Source organism: Bombus pascuorum, chromosome 5, assembly GCF_905332965.1.
Source record: "Bombus pascuorum chromosome 5, iyBomPasc1.1, whole genome shotgun sequence".
Classification (NCBI taxonomy): domain Eukaryota; kingdom Metazoa; phylum Arthropoda; class Insecta; order Hymenoptera; family Apidae; genus Bombus; species Bombus pascuorum.
In genome coordinates, this window is record NC_083492.1 from 5,430,738 (window position 1) to 5,452,730 (window position 21,993).

General features: G+C 27.4%; 2 protein-coding genes across 8 annotated transcripts; both read right to left on the minus strand.

Moving 5' to 3' along the window:
- Window positions 1-117: 117 nt before the first annotated feature.
- LOC132907042 (ubiquitin carboxyl-terminal hydrolase 7) lies at window positions 118-12,731 on the minus strand. 4 transcript variants are annotated; one of them, XM_060959781.1, is made up of 18 exons: window positions 12,221-12,731; window positions 11,061-11,159; window positions 10,468-10,740; window positions 10,243-10,361; window positions 9,827-9,961; window positions 9,358-9,552; window positions 9,074-9,245; window positions 8,784-8,976; window positions 8,514-8,667; window positions 8,169-8,363; window positions 5,396-5,617; window positions 4,820-5,114; window positions 4,446-4,665; window positions 4,204-4,371; window positions 3,599-4,103; window positions 3,430-3,501; window positions 3,269-3,368; window positions 118-3,089 (listed from the first exon to the last, which is right to left on the minus strand). In XM_060959781.1, exons 1-18 carry the CDS (start codon window positions 12,312-12,314, stop codon window positions 2,965-2,967), a joined length of 3,336 nt encoding a protein of 1,111 aa, XP_060815764.1. In that variant the 5' UTR covers window positions 12,315-12,731; the 3' UTR covers window positions 118-2,964. The 4 variants fall into 4 exon arrangements, with proteins under 4 accessions (XP_060815764.1, XP_060815763.1, XP_060815761.1 ...); XM_060959780.1 differs by having other exon boundaries at window positions 118-3,068; window positions 3,269-3,362; window positions 12,221-12,457; XM_060959778.1 differs by having other exon boundaries at window positions 3,269-3,362; window positions 12,221-12,457.
- Window positions 12,732-15,693: 2,962 nt separating this feature from the next.
- On the minus strand, window positions 15,694-21,955 carry LOC132907043 (inositol polyphosphate 5-phosphatase E). 4 transcript variants are annotated; one of them, XM_060959784.1, is made up of 7 exons: window positions 21,853-21,955; window positions 20,151-21,714; window positions 18,752-18,973; window positions 17,756-18,065; window positions 17,120-17,679; window positions 16,551-17,019; window positions 15,694-16,479 (listed from the first exon to the last, which is right to left on the minus strand). In XM_060959784.1, the coding sequence occupies exons 2-7, from the start codon at window positions 20,617-20,619 to the stop codon at window positions 16,365-16,367; spliced, it is 2,145 nt and encodes a 714-aa protein (XP_060815767.1). In that variant the 5' UTR covers window positions 20,620-21,714; window positions 21,853-21,955; the 3' UTR covers window positions 15,694-16,364. The 4 variants fall into 4 exon arrangements, with proteins under 4 accessions (XP_060815767.1, XP_060815768.1, XP_060815766.1 ...); XM_060959785.1 differs by lacking the exon at window positions 18,752-18,973 and having other exon boundaries at window positions 20,151-21,932; XM_060959783.1 differs by lacking the exons at window positions 20,151-21,714; window positions 21,853-21,955 and having other exon boundaries at window positions 17,120-17,661; window positions 18,752-19,940.
- Window positions 21,956-21,993: the final 38 nt, after the last annotated feature.

Genomic DNA, 21,993 nt, shown 5'->3' on the forward strand with positions numbered 1-21,993 from the left:
TCAATCCATAAAAAGAAAATAATATTAAAATAAACGTATGAAGAAAAACGAATTGAAATATGAACTGAAATCACACTGAAATCATGTGAAGTAAGATAATCAAATAAATTCATAAAATGTTCTTTTTCTTATTTATTATCTTGTATATGCATTTTGTATAGTCTCGTTTATTGTGTGTATTTTGCTTTTTATTTGCTTAGAAAAAAATTAGTGAAAAATTATTGATGAACTTTACAATCACAATTGAGCAGCTGCTACAATATTAGCTGTACAAAAACAGAAACAGCATTACAATTAATTACAAGCATTATATTATATATCAGAAGTGCATATTTTCGCGGATTATTTGTTACATGTAAATTTGATATTTTTTTTCGTTTCCTTTTCTCTTTTTTATTATAATACAATAACTTAAATAATTCTTTTCAAATATAACTTTCATATGATTTAGTGCAAAAAATACATAGATACTATTAACATCGTCATAAGTGATATTCATACTATCTCCAACTTTAAAATCATTGTTATTGTTAGTATTCATTGAGGAACGTAACAATAAAACGTATATGTATACAACTAATATACGGAATTGATATCTATATTTAATAAAATGTGTAATTCATATTTTCATAATGAATACATATGTTTCCAGGTAAATACATATGCTCTATTCATGACATCCTTTGATCAAAACTTTCGCTTTACTTTTGTCAGGAAAATCAGTTATAAATACTAATATTTTTACAAAAAATTAAACATTAAGTTTTTGTATATAATTTAATTAAAAGAAAAATGAAGTTTTCGATTTTTCCAATGTTTAAAAAATATGTACTTCCTTTTAGTGTCTTATCTTTACATGATTCTAATAATCTTATGAATTGAAAAAGAAATAAAAAGAAAAATAGAACAAAGAAAGTTCATTTCATGAAATGTGTTATTTAAGAATTTCTGTCTATATCTTTTAACAGAAGATATATTAAAATTATTTTCGAAAACAAAAATAAGCGACTGCAAGTTGCTTGTTTATAACGAAACATTTGCAAGCATATACATGATTAAAATTACGGCTGTAGTTAGTCAAACTAGCTGTACAATCACGTTTAGGTTTACAAAATATTGCAATCTTCGCAATTAGCATGTCCAGTCTTCGTAAATATTACTGCACATCGCATAAATTTCTTATGTATTATCGATTCATAGTAATTATTCGTCGATGTTGAAATACGCTCTAGAAAACATGTGACATCATGAATAATACATACTCATTGTAAGAGCTACATTTGACGTATTTCTTTAAATTATATACTCAATCGATATAAATTACCGCTCCAATTGAGCTGCAGCAATTTATTATTCTAATAGACTAACAGCTAATTAGCTCGAATTAAAATCATTAACTTGACCTATTTGAAGAGTTCTTTGAAAGTTTAAAACTCTTTCTTTTCTTTATTTTTTAATAATTGCAACAAACTATTCTCTTAGAAAAAGATTTATTTATTAAATAAATTGAATAAATTGCTCCATCTTTTTTCAACATTTAGTAACATTCTTAGGTATTGTGGAGCCATAGATTTAAACGTTTCGAAGAAAGACTATAATCACAGTTAAGAGAGGAGAAAATGTTGAATAAAAGATGATTCATAAATAGGAAATCTAGTAATAATATCGTGGCAAGTTATCGTGCGTAGAGTGTATGCAAAGAATAAAAAAGAAAAGAACAAAGCTATGAAATAATGTTTAATAAAACAAAAGCAAAGGCTTAATTAATGAAATGGTGAAATAACACTTTTTTTTAAATCAACAACTTTTATCTTCCGATGCATTCCATATAGTTATGTTCATAGCACAGTGAATTCAACATTCCCCATATTTGATGCATTCTTTTTCAGTTTTTTGTTATTTTAATTGAAACTGCTTCATTAATATGTTAGTCTACTGTTAGATATTTGCAAAATTTCATAGAATCCCAGTAAAATATATAGGAAAAGATGTAGAGAAAACACACAAAAAAAAATATACTCAAACATAAAAAGATCCAGGGTGTTTGGAAAGCAAATCGAAAATTTTATTTATGAATTATCTTGTAAATATTTTATAATAATTTTTGTTATGCAACAATTTCGTACTATTTAATTACATTCCCCTTCAATTAAAGTATAATAAGCAACAAATCTATAAACAAGATGTTAATGTTCTGCTATTTTGCGAAGAAATATGAAGAAGGTTATAAAAAGTAATTGTATGCCTGCGTTTCAAACATCCTGAATATAATATAAAACAGGAATATGTAGACAATTCTTTCGTGATAATGGGCGTTAAGTATTACATCACGTAGAACAGTACATAATGTTTCTTTGGGTCTCATTATATTCAGCTACAAAGATTTTACATGGCAGGATCAAATAACCGAGATTTTAAAAAGAATTATACTTTTCTAAACTAGTGCACTATATTTATAAATACCTTACTGTTTCTTGACACAAAAGCATTTTTTTACTTAGTAATAAAATATGCTTTTAAATAAATTCTTACTCTTGATAGACGTAAAAGCAGTGAAAAACACTACTTTCAAAAATATTTGTTAAATAACTGTCACCGAGTGACAAAATATTTACAAATTTCACAGATAGAATCCATTGTTGCAGTAGAGTGGAATCAATCATCAGTATATATGACTGATCCAGCCATTACGTAAAATCCCTGTCGATTCGAAAGGGAGAACTTCCATGATGTATAAAATATCATTGCATGTTCATTACAGTCTCTTAATCCATCGTATACAAAGCGTAGATTTACCTTTTGTTAACATGATCATAATATTAAAACCGCGCACTATCTGGTTGAAGAACCGAATACATAAACGCATTTCCAACCATCCTATGTCAAACGTCGCTTTCTTACTATAGAGTCGTATAAATTATATGAGTGGCTGCCTAATTTCATTCTTCTTCATGTGATGAAAATTTAATTGTAAATTTTAATGGCCTTTTCGAGGTAGTTGATACGAGAGCGCTTTGGCGCTTTGTTGACGTGTTCTAGGCCAAGCCAAGGCCTAAGTGGCGATGTGCCTGCGTTTAAAAATGGATAAACTACAAAATTTATTTTTCATCAACGTCAATTTAAAGTTTCTACTATAAAATTATTCGCTACTTCACCTATTTTAATATTTTCTATCAAAACATTGACGTTTGTATTTATATGCATGTGTAAGTGTATGTATTTTTTTTTTTTTTTTTTTTATTTGTATCTTTTTTATTTGAACACTTACTTTGATTTGGATGAATACGGAAATCTGCAAGGTCCATGCAGTACTCTGGCGAGTCCATAATAAAGTGTGGTTTACCCATCGTCACCACCGCGAACTTAAACTTCAAAGTTTTTTTATGAATTCTCATAGAATATCAAATAAAATTAGATTAGGATGCCTACCTTTTCAAATTCTTTTTCTTGTACCCCCAACTTCTTCAATAATCTTTCTTTCATCTTTGGGAAAGGCTCACCCTGTAAACATATAAACGACGAAAATACAAACAATGTAAAATTATGAAATTAAAATATTTACTTGAAAAAACATCTTTTCATATTTTACTACACTTACATGTTTGATTTTAAAGAAAAAGGGAATACCAAATGTTGAAAAAATATCCTTATGGAAATGGGCAACAGGAACCAACATTTCATCTTCTGCTAAATTTAACTCATCGTTTGGAATTTCTTCTATCCTGTATAATTTTGTGCCAGATGTATTTAAATTATCTAAAGGTACATCTTCCCTTGGACCAGGCGAAAGTTTACTAGAATTAATTTCTAATATCCTTAATTTTCCAGATCCGTTTTCTGATAATTCTACTTGTTTTTTAGCTTCTTCCAGCAATGTTGCTACTGTTCCATTTTTGTTAGGATAAAGAATAATTTCCTTCTCTTCTTTAAGAGACGGACCAACCCATATACATTTGAACTGCTTTTTGTTTTCGAGTTCATTTACTCTAATACTAAGTTGCTGATAATATAACTTTTTTGCTTTAGGTTTACAATAAGAAACCAAATCTTTCAACGAACCTTCAAATGTGCATTTTAGTGGGTGACCAGGTGAATCTTTGTAGCTGCAAATGTAATAAGAAATGTTTGTATATATAATATAGACATATAAAAGTATATAAAATTATATATTAACATAAAGTTATATATTATATATATTCTTACGTTTGACATTTAAAGAATTGCAAAAGATAAGGATCTGTACCAAGTCTCTGTGCCACAGCTCTTGCCATTTGGTCATATGTCATTCTTAATGAAAGTTCCATTGTAAAACCAGTATCATTAGGAATTGTTTTATCACAAAATGTAACTTCTACTCTATGAAATAGATCTCTGAAATATAACAAAAACTTTTGTATAAAGATATTTGTATAAATATCAAATTTTACAAATGTTTCTCAACTTACTTGAAGTATTCTCTACATGTTGGAAGCTCATACATTTGATTGTCACCCTCTTTTTGAAAAACAATTATATCTCCATCCATTAACTCCTCAAGGACTTTCTCTAATGGTTCTGTTAAGTTGTCTATCTTTTCTACCAAGTTTGGTTTGATTTCTTCGTAAAGAGCCAATTCTGTATCAGGTGGGAAACCGGCTCTTTCATTTAAGATTGGTATAAGTTCCTCTGCACAAAACCGTGATAACAATTATTTTCCACTGTTATGAAGATATAAATCTATTATATTTTATACTATATAAATTTGTTTCTTAATCTCTGACAATAACATTATAGTAAAAAATGAAATTAAGGAAAGGAAGTTGTTTAAAATAAAACTTACGGACTTTAGCTGTGACAGGCATATAATGATGTCCACAGTAATGAATCTTCTTATTTTTGGGATCATATAATTTAAAAAATAGCAGAACATCGGTGTCTTTATCGAAAGGTGGCAATGCTGTTAGATCAGAATCTGGAGGAACAAGTTCAACAAACACGTTCCAAACATTTGGGTTCTCCGCGCATTGGTAAATAGATTTTTGTAGATCATTTTCTAATTCAATTGGCATTGGTCTACAAGTCTGGTTTGAACGCACATTCAACGGCCACAAACGAATTTGTTCTATTGGATATTTCTGTAGAAAAAATTCCATAAAATTAATTATTTAAATTCTATAATCCTTCAATTTGATAAGATAGTTGTTTCACTTTTAAGTACAATTTCTTTAATCACCTACCGTGTTCGTAGATGATCACAATAATATAATATGTAACCAATTAGTAGCACATATTATGAAGTCACACCAATATTTCAATATCAAATAATTAATAATATCGATAAAATAAAATATCGATAGTAGCATATTTTAATACAATATGATGAGAGTAATAGCATGAAAAATTTGTCAACACTTACCAAGCTATCACTCAGCAATTCGAGAAACTCGTGCAAGGTACACTGCTTACGTACGCGAAATACACGATACAAAGCATGCTCTGGATCATATAAGTCATTCCCTTGGTGACCGTCAAAATTATCCTCAAGAAGGACGTTGACGGTTATATACAAGTATGCTTCTGTTCTTTCCTTTCTTCGTATTTGTTCCAGCCTCTTCTCCTCTTGCAGCCTCTCCACCAGCTAGACCAACAAAATTAAAATTATCCATATATGTACTAAATTCATCTCATTGGTAATTTTTCCTCATCTGTCTTCTAAAATTTAAACTTTTAGAAAAGCAGTGTGCTAGTATCATGCTTTTGAGATTCGAGAACAAATAGTATTCGAAACATCAAAAGAATGAATTTTGTTTTGTCCTTTATATAATTTTAATTTTGTTCATCTGCCGCAATACAGACTACTAAGTCAAACAATTACACAATGAAAATTATTCAGCTGTAAATGATGGTTTCATGTAACATACTTCAAATTAATTCAAACAATTAGAAAGTATATAAAATACATAAAATACTAATAAATTTTTACACAGGGATGATGTTTTAAATAACTAAATAATGATTTATGAAATGTACTAAATTTTTGTTTCATAGTCCTATAAAATAAATTTCCTATTATCTTCGTTTCGTCTACTACATTTTGATTAAAATATAAAACACAATGTTATATTATATATTTCTTTGAAATCAAGAATCATACAATGTTAATAATTGATATTTGCAAATCTTAGACTACCATACCTGTGTGCTCTGAATATTTACAAAAATACATGACCATCATTTATGCTAAATAATAAAAAGAATGTAATGTATAACTATAGTAGTGTGGAGATGCTTTACATATTGAATTACTGTCATGCGGATGTTTTAAATAATAATACAGCTACATTTTTAACAAGTAAAAAGTAAAAATGGTAACAAATTAACTAATATGATTTTTAGTGCTTGAAATTCTCTAGTATTCAACAGTTTATTCTATATTTTTTCATTCATTTTATGTCTAAGATAAAGAGTAATATATATATATATATATATAGGTATTTTATAGCTATTATGAAATATTCACTTTGTTCATGAGGCATTGAATTTTTTCTATTTATTAATACGTAACAACAAATAAATAGATAGCATCTGTTGATGATCATACTGACTATGAACATTGACAAAATTTAATGAATTAACGACTCAATTAATTGATTCAGACCTCATTACAAGGTTCAATAACCTAATTTTATTATTAACGTTGATTCAAAGTGTTAATTCATGAAAATCATAGATTTGATAATATAAATCACATTTCACCTCACTCACTAAACGATCTTCATTAAATAACAAATACACCTTAGAAGACGTATTAAGGAAGAAGCAGACATTAATAAATCCTACTTATTGTTCATTTTCTCTTTTTCCCACAGCATTATCTATTTCATGAGTTAAAACTCATTATTTTAAATCAGATTTTGAATAATTATCTCACTCTATTAACTAATAAGTCTTTCTTGCCTGTATTTTTGTTATAATTATTCACACATTTCAACCTATTCTGCGATATGTCTGTGCATTTGTTACCCAAAGCTTTAGAATACTACAATACAATTATTTTTTTTAGGTATAATATTATACAATATTTATTACAATAAACATTTCAAACTGATTCTAAGGCTCACCACGATAATAGCCTAATAATCAGATTTTATGCCAACCCGATTTCAATTTTTGTATAGTACCTGAAGTGCAACGCGTACATTAATTATAGCTGTTCAACCTTCAATCAGCTAATATATAATTAATATAAAATTTTTAAGTAACGAGAAAAATAAATTAAAAGAGTCAACAAATATCTAATTTTTACATGACTCAATCGTCCATACAAAAAAATCCTCTGTCAAAAAGATTAAAATACGTTCATTTGAATAAAACAAATCTCTATATAACATTAACTAATAAAAATCTATTGATAATATACATATTAGATAACTGTAATACATTTTATGTTGATTAACTGCCATTTTCAAACCAAATATCTTTGTATGTAGACATCAATTCAATATAATGTAATGAAACATTTTCTTTTCTCCTTTCTTTTTTAAATATATAATAAATATCAGCAAAGTAATGCGCGCGTAACACTTTTAAGTCACATAAAAGTGACATTTACATACAATATGCTGTACCTGAAAATGGACACAATGTATACAATATCAACATTTGGTGATAACAGCCTGTAGCTGATAACGCTATAAATTTCTGGTTATTAAAAAATATTAAGAGAAATTTTATAACAAATATTTGAAAATATATATATGTATGTATAGGTGCTAAAAAAAATATTAATTTATTAAATTTAATTTGTAGATATTATTTTCTGATTAATTCACATATCCAAAATATTGAATCTATTCAAATACGTTCCTATGTTATTAAACTTATTTCATCATTGTATATAACTTGATGTAATGTTTTATGAATTTGATGATTTTATATGTTATGAGCTAATTAGCTCAAGACATATATAAGAAATGGGAAGTTTTATTGGAAAAGAATTCAACCAATTTGTAACTCTTTCCATCTCTTCAAAAATCATGAATATAGAGATTTGGATTTCGAGAATTTTGCGTGCACGGACGAAGAGTCGTAGTCTCTGTATGTGAGTCTTTGATTGAGTCAGTCGCGTCTTTGTCACGTTCATGGTCGCTCAACTCCTGGGAAAGCTCTCTTTGTAGGACGTTTCTGACCTCTTGAGGTATATCCTCTTCCTTGACTTCTTGTAGGACGTTTTCCAGCTCAGAGTCCCTTATGTACACCAACATATAGGCGTTCGTACAATGTTTCACAGCTATAGACATATCCTCATCTTGACCACCATAATTGTGTTCAATAGCTTCTTGTTTCGTACACCTTGAGACGACATCATCGTCGAATTTGCACCACTGTTTCAGAATTGAGTATACACAATCAATGATATTTGCATATAATTATTTAAAATTATTTAGATAGAGAATGAGATTATGTTTAACAAAAATACATAATTATTTCTAACTAAATTAGAATAAAATAGTTAGAATAAAAAATGCACATACTTTTCCATCACCTGCTGGGTTGATAAATACAACATAATGCCCACCATGATTATCCCCACTGTGTACTAAGACTGCATGCAATGTATAATCTGCACTTGTTGCTTCTTTATTTTGTAAATATTTGCCAAGGCTTATTTTTTCGTAGAATTCAAACCTTAATGAAATTTAATATATATAGACATAAAGATCGCAAATATTATAAAAAAATAGATTCTATGTATTAAGACATTCATGTATTCTATGTATTCTAATTTTTTTGTTATTTCTTACCTATCATTAAATTTTACAGAACAATCTGTAACTGGATCATATTGAAATCGCATTAAATGTAAATGCAACACTGGCGGAAATGATGAAAAGATAACACCTTTTTCTGCCTCTTGTAATCCATTCTCTCCCGCATCATATTTATTATCACCATCCAGACTTTCAGTACTCACATAATCATTAAAAGACTCATAAACTAAAGTTAATTTTTACATAATATAAAATTTTATAAATAATACGCAAAACATGAAATTTTTATGTATGTAATAAGAAATATTTCTTCATATACTTACTATTTTTTTTTCCTTTTATATTTAACTGTATATCATAGAAAGTTTCAACTCTAGTTGATTTGTAATCAATATTTTTACATTTGATAAATGAGACCATCTTTCCTTCAAATAATTTTGGCACTGTACCCTCTACACATGTACCTTTCATTTTACTTTCCAACTTGTCTAAAAGCTAAAGCAATTATTAGTAAATAAAAACTCTTATCATTGATAAATAAAGCTTAAAATACTACAGATTATTGTTAAGGATATTATAAATAATAGTAAGTACATTAATTCCTTACCACTCGTAAAAATTCTTGTACATCATGTTGCATAAATGAATCCAATGTTTCCCAACCAAAGCTTTTGGTTAATTTTTTTGTACCTACTGGTTTATCAGAGAACTGTAATTCATGAAATACCCTTTGTAAAGCCAAAGCAACACTTTTGCTAGAATCATCACTTTCTGTTGGCATTTTGTAAACTGCTTTACGTAACTAGAAGCATAAAGGATAAATACCTAAATATTTATATTACAATCACAAAAAGTTTAAGATCTAGAAAGTAAAGGATATTAATTAGTTTTTAGTTTAAAAGATACAACAAAATTGATTTTACTTCTGTTAATCTGACAATTTTATAATATCCACCACTATCAATGTTTCTTTAGAAATGTGTATTAACATAATATACACAACAAATACTGATACAAACGACAATTATAGTTAATATTTAAGTTTTGAAATACTCGAAATGAATTTATTAACCTACCTGATTCGTAAAATACAAAGTTTGAAGTAAAGAGTTCATATAGCATGTAGCACCTTGATTTTTTAAGCCTACAAATCCTGTATGCTTTTTACTATCCCAGCTGACACCATGTGGAGCATCAGCCATGACATGAACCTATTTAAAAAAATTAATGTTATAAGAATAGTTATAAACGTGTATGTTTAAAGAAAATATTTATGAAACAAATGGATCGAAACTTAATATTTATATGATATTTCATAAACCTCCTCAGAGAATTAAATTATAATATAACCAAAAAATTGGAAATTTTAAAAAATTTTTTGATTGAAGATAGCCTAAAATAAAGATAATGAATAACTATAAATTTTTATATCAAATTAAACAAAATATTTTTTTATTACTCTTTGATTTAAAAAATCTAATATCACACTAACCTCAAGTGTAATAGAATCATCTTTAATAAAACCTTTATCAGGATCCAGGACATCCTGCCATGTCATAAAATGACTAAATCCCCAATCATTTTCTTTACTATAGAAGAGATGTTGAATTTCTAAAATAAGTATACAGAATCATAATATTAACTAAATTAAAAATTAAATGAAATAAAACAATCTTCAGTAAAAATAAAATATTAGTATATAAAAATATATACTAACTTCTACTAAATGGTTCCTGTCCTTCCTTACAAGAAAGTAGTCGAAGATCTGCAACTGCATAACAACTCCACGATGATTCACTTTCTCCATTACATTGCAGAAAAAAACCAAGAGATTTCTGAGGAGCTCTATCTTGTGTCTGACTTGACCTTGGCATTATCATTATTTTCCATGGTAAATTACGAACATAACATGGAGGTGACAACTGGGTTTCTTTCATTTTAGAAAGATTTTCCACTGTATAACGAAATGTTGCTTCTGATCTTGCTTCATCTAAATAAATAGATATTGCGATTTATAATTAATGATAAGCATTTAAATTTTTATAATTGCAACATTAGATTACATCTCATTATAATATTCTTACTCATTATAACTTATTATAACAACTTTTAATATATATATGTATATACCACAATTTTTAAGTTTCTTTTAATTGCTAATCGAATTTAATTACTAATAACATTTAAGTAAGCTGTTACTGTTAGTAAACATTTACGCCTTTTATTAAGATTTTAATGCTAATATTGTGTTTAATTTGTAAGAAAGGTGGCATCAATAAAATAAATTTCTTTTTGATATTTTTCTCCTACCTTCCTCCATTTCTTGATCTTGAACTATACAAGCTAATTCTGATTCTCCGTTCATAGGACTAGTATCATTACCATCTCCTCCACCATCATTTGGTGTTTCTAGAAGGTTAAAACATCTATTACTGCAAAATTATTAAAAGCTGCTTTTTGAAAAAAGCTCTTATAATTTTAGCAATAAATTAAATGGATAACATTACATTTTACAATGAATTATGCGCTGTTTTGTATATAATATATAAATTTTTGACAGTATTTTTGTATTTTATAAACAGTACCAAAGGAATGTTGTATATTTGAGCTATTTGAATTGTAGATTACCCACAACACCAATATATAAAAATAAAAAATTTACTTAATGTTTTATAATAAACTTAAAAAAGTGATTTACAGAAATATCCATGTAGTAATTTATACACATAAAACTTGATGAAAAATGCTGTGTCAAATTCCAGTCATTGTGTCATAATTAGAAAACAAATGAATGTTTTCATCAAATGAAGGTCTGCTTATAACCATATATTTATAAGTTGTTAAAAAGAGTATATATACATTCATTAACTTAAGTGTTTAAAGTATTTATATAGATATGTAGAGAAACAAAAAATAACAGTACATTTAAAATATATTTAGAATCTTAGTTTTTTTTGTTAAGTTAATGTAATTTGCGTGATTATATACAACATACATACTATATTGGCGTGCGCGCGCGCACGTGTGTGTGTTACGTATTATACATATATATTACACATATCCCATTGCTACATTTTCTATAATGAAAATTTTAATAAACATCAACACATAGATTTTAATTCTTTTTGAATATATAAACTGCATGACTATGCAACAAACCAATCAAGTAGTATGGAATCAAAACTATCCCAAATGTAGCATAATATAACACAAATTATCGAAATCATATAAATATGTCACATATTTTTAACTCTAAAACCAACATAATTTTTATCTTATATTCTAATTGACGCTATTTTTGACTAAAATACGTACATACGTAAAGAAAGTTCACTGTAAAATGTTCGTATCAACGTATAAAGTTCGAAATAATTTCCCATAACCTTCAAAGCAAAAATCAAAACATATGAAACTAATAGAAAAAACTAGAAAAATTTCAATGAAGTGAAACAGATGAGGGTAATCCGTACCTCCTTCTTGTGTATCCATTTCTTCGACTTCATTGACCTGAACCGGTGCCAGGTTGAGCTGTTTAAGATTTTCCTGATCGTTAACGTGGTTCATCGCAATGCCGATATTGATGGTCGTCTTGATTGCGCCGGGAACCTCGGAGGCGGCTTCCGCCGTCGAGGTTACTTCTGAAGTTAATTTAACTGATGCAACTGCAGACGAGTTTCGAGTAGAAATGGACTGTTGTCGTTCCACGGGCTGGTTATTCTCGTCACGGACGGAAGATTTTTGCTCGAGCGAATGTTGCTGATTTAGTTGTTCGATACCAATCGCAACCGGGCTCGCGTCACTACTACGACTCGAAAACGACGTCCTTTTGCCACTCGACGATGGTTGATATTTACTTGCGATGAGACCAATTTCTGCAGCTCTTAAGTGCCCCCGCTTTTTCGGGGGACGCCCACAGCATATATTCCACCCTTGCGAGATATCCTCGTAATTTCTGCGTTGTCTCTGCTCTTGTCGCCACGACTATTTCTCTCCTTATTCTCGATCCTATCTTCCTTGCACTTTTCACTTTGTACCACCTCGCTCTTTCTCGACCGATCCGAGAAACGGTTTCCGCACCGCGGGACCGGCGCGCTACTAATCGTCAAACTTACGTACTTCGTGCAAACCACCAATCTACTATATTTCGACCTTACTATTTCATCCAGCTTCTGGCAACGATCACCTTTACAACCAAATCTTTCGTACAGTGTTTCCAGCTTTTTAACCTGATCACCGATACACTCAGCTGATCTTTTCACGGACGAAGACAGGACGATCTGCTTCGATGATAGTCTTTCAGACCTCTTTTACGCGAAAATAAACAAAATGGCGACAAACCACACTGTTCTATTGCCTGCCTGTCTGTTCTGCATACAATTCATACAAGTCACGAAATTTTCAACGTCTTTTAGATAGTACACTCGATGCCACCTTTTGTCCTGTCAACGCGGCAAATATAAATAACTACAAACCAGGATTAGAACAATTACGTACTAAAATCCAGGCTTAGATTCAATTCTATCTGTATTTTTTTTTAAATATTACTCTATACCATTGTTCTTATATTTAAGTTTATAGTTAGGTATAGTAAATGATATATAGTACATTGATACAATAAATTCTAAATAAATTATTATGAAAATAATTCATAGTCGTATGTGCTGTTTTCTGTTTATAATATTATTTATTTAATAAAAGAACTACCAAAAAATGGATAAATATAGTGAAATATATGTTAAAAATTTCTAGAAATTATATAATATTCAACTCATATTCAACCGATGATAAATATCAAAATCTGCCTATATAATATATGTACGTACTTATGTCTATCTTTTGTATGCAATTATACATATGCATATACATACGTATTTGTCTTGCTTTTATGAGATTTAAATATCACGCGCTGAATATTTAATTTGAAAATTTGACTTCTTTATATTTTGAAGATGAAGTTCCAGTTTACAAGATACGATGTCTTTTAATAAATTGTGATTATACAAATAACTTTAGTAATTTATAATAAAATAAAATAAAATTGATTATCATCATCATGTGTTATACTTAACAGCTTAACCTACATCTGTGTACTTTATACGACTATGTACATTTATTTATTTAATTATACAATCGCATATAACTAATTAAATTAGTTTTAACAGCATTACAATAATATTGTTGTCTTTAGATTGACAAACATTTCTTTTCGAAAATGTAACAATTTCATATCATAAATTTTATAGATATAGGTTGGATTTATTTATTGCTGTAATTCAAAAATTACAATATTACAATTTTATATCATTGTATTATATTTTATGTACTGTAATTTAGTAGTATGCACAAGGAAAAAAAGGATACAATAGTATAAATGAAATACTACTATAAAAAATAATTGTAAGTTACTTGGTATTTTAATAAATATTTCTTTTTATGTTTATATTTTTCACAAACAACAAAAATAAATAACTTGCTAAAATGTTTACTTATATTTATACAAAAGCATGTTAGCACAAATCTTCCGTAAATAGTGATTTTCAATAATATGTATATTAAATCATTAACAAGTTTTATACACTGCTTGCAAATTATTTACAAATGAGGATTCTACAGTTAAAGTTAGTTAGCATTTAATAGAATTGATAAGCATTTTAGTAGATAAGTGTTTTACAATATTGAGTCAATCAAACAGAATATATTATTTGCTTCTATATAAACAGAAATGTATTTAATACATACTTTTTTATGTTTTTCAAATTAAATATCTTTCAATACTTTGTACACATTGATGCTTTTGAAACATACTGAACATCAGTCTAATTAAGCATATTTGAATTAATAATCACTTTTTAAATATTTAATTTATATTAGTGCTGCTTTTTGTCTTCCTAGATCATTTTGCAATTAACACTTACTTTTTGGTTAATGTTAATCCGTTATTATGAATATATTATGTTATTCTTAAATATATAATATTTATATGATGTATTACATAAATCAAATTCTTATATTAATATATTATTGTTGTACATTATTGTTTAGTATGAGTAATTAGATATATGATACTTGTAATATATATAAAACAAAATGATCACAGTTATATGATAATTATAATCCACTTTTAATAAATATTTAATTACTAAGTAAATATGATCATTTGTGTAATAATAATAATAGTTATGCTATGTTGTATATGGAAAATAGTTACTACCTTACAAGCACCAAATTTTGGATATTTTTTTATTATAAATATCCATTAATTGTCAATTGAAAGTATTATTTCAAAGATGACATAATATTGAAAATTGTATCTTCAATATTTATGTATTGTATTAAAGCAAAATAATAATATATCTGTACCACTGCTCATGTAAATTTAATTAAATAAAGCACTTCCATAGTTATTTAAAAGTTAAAATATTAAACTATCTTATTTGACGCAGAAAAATACACAACAATATCATACAAAAAATGTATATAAAGAAATTTAGTTTGTTTTGAAGAAAAATAATATCAAATGGTTTCAGAAAATAGTAATATTAATTGCAATTGTTTATATTTTTTCATATACTATAGCATAATATTTTTAATTCATTGAATTATTCATTAAAAAATAATTTATAATATCATATTCAGTAATAATACTGATGAAATTTTTGTTGTTGTCTTATATAATAAGATAACAATTTTGAATTTTTATATAATAATTATTATCAGCATTTTTAAATATTTACAATAAAAGTAGATATATTTAAATGATGGCAATTACATATAAGTAAAAACAAACTTTTTAAAAGTTTAACTATGTAATAGGATTTACTTAATGCGATTCAATTATTCAAGAATGGGAACTTCAAATTTGTTTAAATTGAATACTGTTGAATATAATAAGTAAACTATAAAATTATTATAAGTTATAATAAATATAAAACCATAAACAAAATAACTTATACGTGTTTTAATATTATTATTACATCTTGGAGTGTGTAATTTAACATATTTTAGGCCTTACATATTTCTTATGTAAATTATTTAAGTGGAAAATATATTGCAATATGTAATTTTTTATAATGAAAATCACTGTTGAATATTCTTATGATATTCTATAAATAAAATGCAGTGATGAAATAACATTATGAATTATGAAATAACATATTATATTTTATATATAGAGAACCTGTAAAAACTATTTGTCTTTTATAAATATTTTAAATTTCGAAATAATGAAGCATCTTTTATTCTTCTTTTTTTTATATTTTTTAGAAATGGCACATATATTCTATAATATCTAGCATTTTCATTGCTAGTTATAGGAATGGGAAGTCTACTTTATTTTGACTAGACATTACAAAGTGCACATTGTACAGTAACTTGTCCTATAAACTGCACTAAAAAACGGTATTTGATATTCATATAAAAAAGTTATGAACAGTTACAAATTTATCATATATATAGAGCATACAAAAAAAGAAGTGATATTAATTGTAAGAATTGCAATAACTATGATTTCACATTTTGGCATTAAAAAATTAGAATAAATAGAAATATAATGCTCATGTTATATAAATTTCTTAATATGAAATATTTTTTCCAATAAATTTATATTACCTATGTTTATTGAATTGAACATACTTTTGAAGTTCCATGAGATTCATCCATAGCAGCTGCTCGCCTTTTTATGCCTTCTAGATATATTTCACGATTAAACAGACCTCCACCAAGAGGAATACTGTAATAGATGTTAATTAAAGAATATGATATGTTTTATATAATAAATTATACTATATGAATGGTACATACGTGTCAATACCAGGTCTTATGGTTGTTTTAAAAACACCCCATACAGGTTTATGATCTGAGGTACAAATGCTGGGTACAGAATCATAAACCAAACATTCTATAACTCCATCTTTATATGAATTAGAACTTTCATAACTAACTCTTCTGATATAGCCTCTTGTATGTCCTTTTCCTTTAAAGAGAATTCTATCAGTATATGCAGGTGTGCGTTGTTTACTACTTGAGTCAAAATTTTGTGTTCCAGGATCATATTTATATGTAGGAGGAAATGTAATTGGTGCTTCTTCAAAACCACGTAAAACAGCTCCTTCACTAAGAATTGTTTTTAATTGATCTTTGTGCAAATTTACAGGTAATTGTTGTGGAAAGCATGCATCTGTGACCCATTGAATAACTTCCTCTCTTGGCTGAGCTAGCCGAAAGTTTAAATCACCACACCAAAATACACAATCAAAATTTTGAGTTACATCTAAAAATATAATATTCATTCAATATTTTTATAATATAAGCTTATATAATACAATGTTTTTATAATACAATAATAGTAATATACATTTATATATCCACACCTTTGCTTTTATGTCTTGTAGGTAACTCTTTAGGAAGATCAAGATTTCTAACTATTCTTTTAATATCATTTACCCTTTCTTTAACTTTATCTTGATGTGCGGTTAAATGTGCAGTAACAAACAGAAAACTTGTGCCAAATAACATTAAAGCTATAGCTACTGCTCCTTTTGTTCTAAAAGCAGTTCCTGTCCTAGTTGAAAAGCTAGCATCTTCATGGATGGAACAGAACCAAATTAGATCTCTTCTTAAGAAAAGTGCAAGATGTAGTGTTCCTAAACCAGTACTACAGAGTAGTACGTGAGAAGGACCAAGAGTTTCTTGCAAAGCTGCTTCCCATTCACTCCGCTCAGAACAAGATTCTTGTGTTCCAATTGCTAACAGGTCTGGAACAGTTTCTATATCTGAAGGTAGCATAAAATCATTCAATTCTTTTGGTGGATTCTGTCCATTCATATTCCATGTTCCAATAAAAATTTTTAGTTCGCGATTTGGTAATACTTTTTCAAGTTCTACTGGTCCAAGTAGTGAATTTGCAGCAATCCTACCATGAAGGAAATTTCTATAGCAAAAAATCATAACACATTTACAAAGACAAAGACAAGTACAAAATTAAAACTTTATTAAAATTTATAAACCTTTCTCGTGCTTTTTGTGTAGGAATTAGATTAAGAACTTGAGCAGCTAGTAATGCTTGTTTTGCTAAACTGTCCATAGATGCTCCAGTTTGAGATTGATGACGCTCTTTTTTTTTGGACAATGCATCATGAGATGTAGAACGTGGTTTAAGTTGAACAGGTGCACTTTTTATAGATTCTGGACTTGAATGTCTCATAGAATTTGTTGGTGAATTTCCTACTAAATTATCCACAGATCGCCTATGAATTAGTCTTTGCCTTAAATATGTAGGAACACTTGGAGAAATAGATCCAGAAGATGAATTTTCACCTAGAACATCAAAGTAATATAAAATTATGTAGAACTATATGGGAACCTTTTAGGAAAATACAAAATTCAGGTAACACATATGTATTTTGAAGTAATGTCTTGATGAAATGAAGTTAATATTAGAAAATAGAATGATAAAGGATATTACAACTTGTATCTGTAATGAAACTAAATTGGTTCAATTGCCAGTTATTGTATTCTTGATACTGACACAGTTATTCAGAAATTAGCAAGAATGTGATTCATTTGAAATGTTATAATCAAATATTTTATTCTTTTCTCAAGAGACATATCTTATGTAATTAAAAACAGTATTGATATATGATTACATATATGAACAAGATTAAAGTTCTTTTAAGATGGAAAAACTTGTCTTTAAATATATATAGAAATATTATAAAATTTATATTAAAAAATTTATTTTTGTATATATAATATAACGTAATATAAATTTTTTTGGAAAAAAATCCAAAATAATTACCTCGGAGATTTTTAATCTATACAATATTAATGTCCTTAATAAATGTCTATGTTATTAATAATTCCATAGTTTAGATACTGAAATTTTTTAAGTGGCCAAATAGAAGAAATAATGTAACATTTATATATTAATAAAATAAAAATGTTTGAAGAAGCATGAGAATCAAATTTTAAGCAGCAGGTATATTTCATTTATTTTATTATACCTTCTTTTCCTGGTCTTTCAGTATTGTTAGTTTCATGGTATTGAACCATACTGTAAACATCAAAAGGATTGTAGAACATCCGTTCCATTTCCAAGAAGAAATAAGTGATATATTTTCCTTTTGTAAAATATTCATCCTTGAAGCTTTTTTCATTTCTTTCATAATCAATTAAAAGTTCATTTTCATCTTCTGATGATTCCTCAAATGAATCTTCTGTTGACTCTGCAGAGAAATCACTATCTTCACTATTTTCTTGTGACATTATGCTTTTTTCTTTTAATAAAAATTTATGTGTATATTGTAAATTTTTTGTAGTGCCAGAATATGGTATTAAATTTGATATTTTGACAAAATCAGAATGTGATACTGAATTTGTAATTTTTGAAAAAGAATCAGAATAGTTTGAAGAATCATTTTTATTTTGTAGATATACATTTTTTATATTATAATCTTCATTTAAAAATGCAATTTTCTTATCTAAATTTCTATCTGAACCACATTTATATCCTTTTTCATCCTTTTCTATATTAATATTTGTTGCACTGAATGCCTTCCTATGTTTTTGGATGTTTAATATATTTGTACATAAGTTATTAGGATATAAATTATCATTTTGTTTAGAACTTTGAGTTATATTTTCATATGATGTCACTTTATTGTTTTTAAGATGTTGATTGTCACGTGAATTTTCAATATTAATTTTATGATTATTATTTTCTCTACTATCAAAATTTATGTCAACATTAATATCATGCTGCAGTTTAGATGCATCTTCTTTTTCATAACTAACATTATGAGATTTAGTATTTAAATTTTCAGTACATTTTTCAGAAGCTTCTCCAAATTTTAATTTTTGCTTTGTTTCACTCTCTAGTTTGCCACTTTTATTTCGTTTAAATGCTTTAAACAATTTATTGAAAAAAGAAGTTTTCTTTGCTTTATTACTTGGATTAGACATGCTTAAAACATGATACTTAACACTATACTTCAGATACGTTTTTATGCCAAAGATCAGGTACTAACTGACTGTCAATAAGAACTATATCTCCTTGCATAAATACATTAGAAGCAATCTTTGCAGGTATTAGTGTAGAAAAAGATATGGTGGGGATGTGCAAGGTCACTACCTCATTCAGTCAAATTATAGATTTGATAAAAAGAGAAACATCATAAGGAATGTATTAGTTAGTGCTATATATATCTTAATAACCCTTAAACAGCTAATAAATAAAAAAATTATTTAGGGGAAGCAATTAAACAATCAGTTAATAATTGCTTAAATAATTAAACATCATTTAAGGAATTGACAAATAATTTTTAAATTTATGAACCTAATATATCATCATTAAAATTGGTGTAATTTGAAAACTGTTTAATTTTTAATGAAACTAATTCTTACCTTCAATAAATGTACTTTGTCGTTCTTTGCCAGTAAAAACACTATTCCTTCCTACATTTTCTTCAACATTGTGCGTACTACTTGCTATATACATTTCCTCCTTCTCTATTGTCACATCTGTTTGACAATTTCCATTAGCAGAAGCTACCTCTGATTTAACAGATGTGTGGCTTAACGTAGTTGGAGATAATCTACTGACAGTCAAACTTTGTGGCGGTGTTCTGCTGCGTTCAGTCATTGCACAGCATAGTGAAAGTTTTGTACTAGTATGAGATCCATGTTGTGAATTTTCCAGTTTAGAATTTTTATTTGAATCACCATCTTTGTAAGATGTCTCCAAACATCCAACTTTGGTCTTTTTATTCATAAGCATACGGCAAAGAGATTTTTTCTTTTGCTTTGACTTAGGGGAAATATCTGCCTTAGTATTTGTCACGTTAGATATATCAGCTTCTTCACACTGCTCCATGGTATTTGCAATTTTATATTTTGAACACCATGTAATTAATCCACTATCGATGAATAAAGTATTTTATTATTGCGTGTCTCTCACGCATTTAGAAAAGTTTAACGAAGTCAATCTATCATACATGTCACTATTAAATAAATCAAAACATAGGCATTTGTAATTTTGTTATATAATTATAATTATTCTTCTTCTAATATGAGTTCATATATAAATAAAAATTTGTTTAATGTTTATGCTCATTTGTGGTATAAGTACTTGCATATATATAGTTTTTATATGAAAATTACGTGTGTGCAATTATATTACTAATAATATATATTTTATTGTATAATGTAGACTAGAATCATAAAACAAGATATTTATCTTGTTAACATCTATAGCACTTTGTTATGTTTATGTCTTTGGCATATTTCTCATATTTAAACAAATACATTTAATGTTACATTAATAAATAATTGCACTTCAAATATAATAAATTTAACACTTTCATATCGAATAATTTAGGTAGAATATTTAGAGTAAATGTAAATAATACATATTTGTAAGTATAATATTTAGGATGACTATTTAGTTTCTTGATGTTTTTCCTTAGGCATAACATTCGTTTTCTTTGCACATGAATATCATTTCATAATTATTCGAAGGAACTTGTAGATGTATATATGTATCTTTCAATTTTATTGTGTTACAAATCAAATTCGATAGAAAGACATTGTGCTCGTTGAAAGTCAGAGGTTAATTGGACTCAAGTTGTATACACTTTTCTTGTATTATTACGAAATTCACTTTGACTTTGAATCTCACATTGACTATACATCTATACATTGACACGTCATTCACGCTAAAATCCATAACAAACTGCATTCTGATTGAAAATACTTGAAGAACGACGATTAACTCTAACTTCCGCCTCCATGTTTAAATGAAAAGTTAAACAAAATACGTAACATCTATGTTATATTTTCAAAAATTCAGTATAAACTTCGCTATAATTATCATTTTAGCGATAAATTGTTCTTATTTTCGGTAAAGCTCTCACAAATCCAAATACCGTATCCCTTCACCGCTACGGCGCTGATTTCTGAACTTGCGCAGCTGTCAATTAAGCAGACGACAATATTACCATATTACAATATTTTCTATAAAATTTCATATTTTACCGACTAATATTCAGTCTAAATAATATACTGAAATAAGAAATTTCTAATATTCTAGAAAATTTATAATAATTACTTGAAAAAATGATATTTCTTGACCAATTAAAGGAATAACTGTCAGAGCGAGCAGACGACATTCATTGGCGCCTCACTGTTGGCAAAAGCCATCTGTGACGCAATATACTTCATGTACTTGATATACATATGTAAGTATACG

Excerpts from the sequence above, each read along its gene's own strand:
- LOC132907042 (XM_060959781.1), bottom strand. The coding sequence starts at position 12,314 with ATGAACCACGTTAACGATCAGGAAAATCTTAAACAGCTCAACCTGGCA. Across the intron at positions 8,668-8,783 it reads TCTGTAAAATTTAATGATAG|GTTTGAATTCTACGAAAAAA; the intron begins GTAAGAAATAAC and ends AATTTCATTAAG. Across the intron at positions 5,115-5,395 it reads AATTGCTGAGTGATAGCTTG|AAATATCCAATAGAACAAAT; the intron begins GTAAGTGTTGAC and ends TTTTTTCTACAG.
- LOC132907043 (XM_060959782.1), bottom strand. The coding sequence starts at position 19,709 with ATGTCTAATCCAAGTAATAAAGCAAAGAAAACTTCTTTTTTCAATAAA. Across the intron at positions 18,066-18,751 it reads TGAAAGACCAGGAAAAGAAG|GTGAAAATTCATCTTCTGGA; the intron begins GTATAATAAAAT and ends TTGATGTTCTAG. Across the intron at positions 17,020-17,119 it reads TACAAGACATAAAAGCAAAG|ATGTAACTCAAAATTTTGAT; the intron begins GTGTGGATATAT and ends TTATATTTTTAG.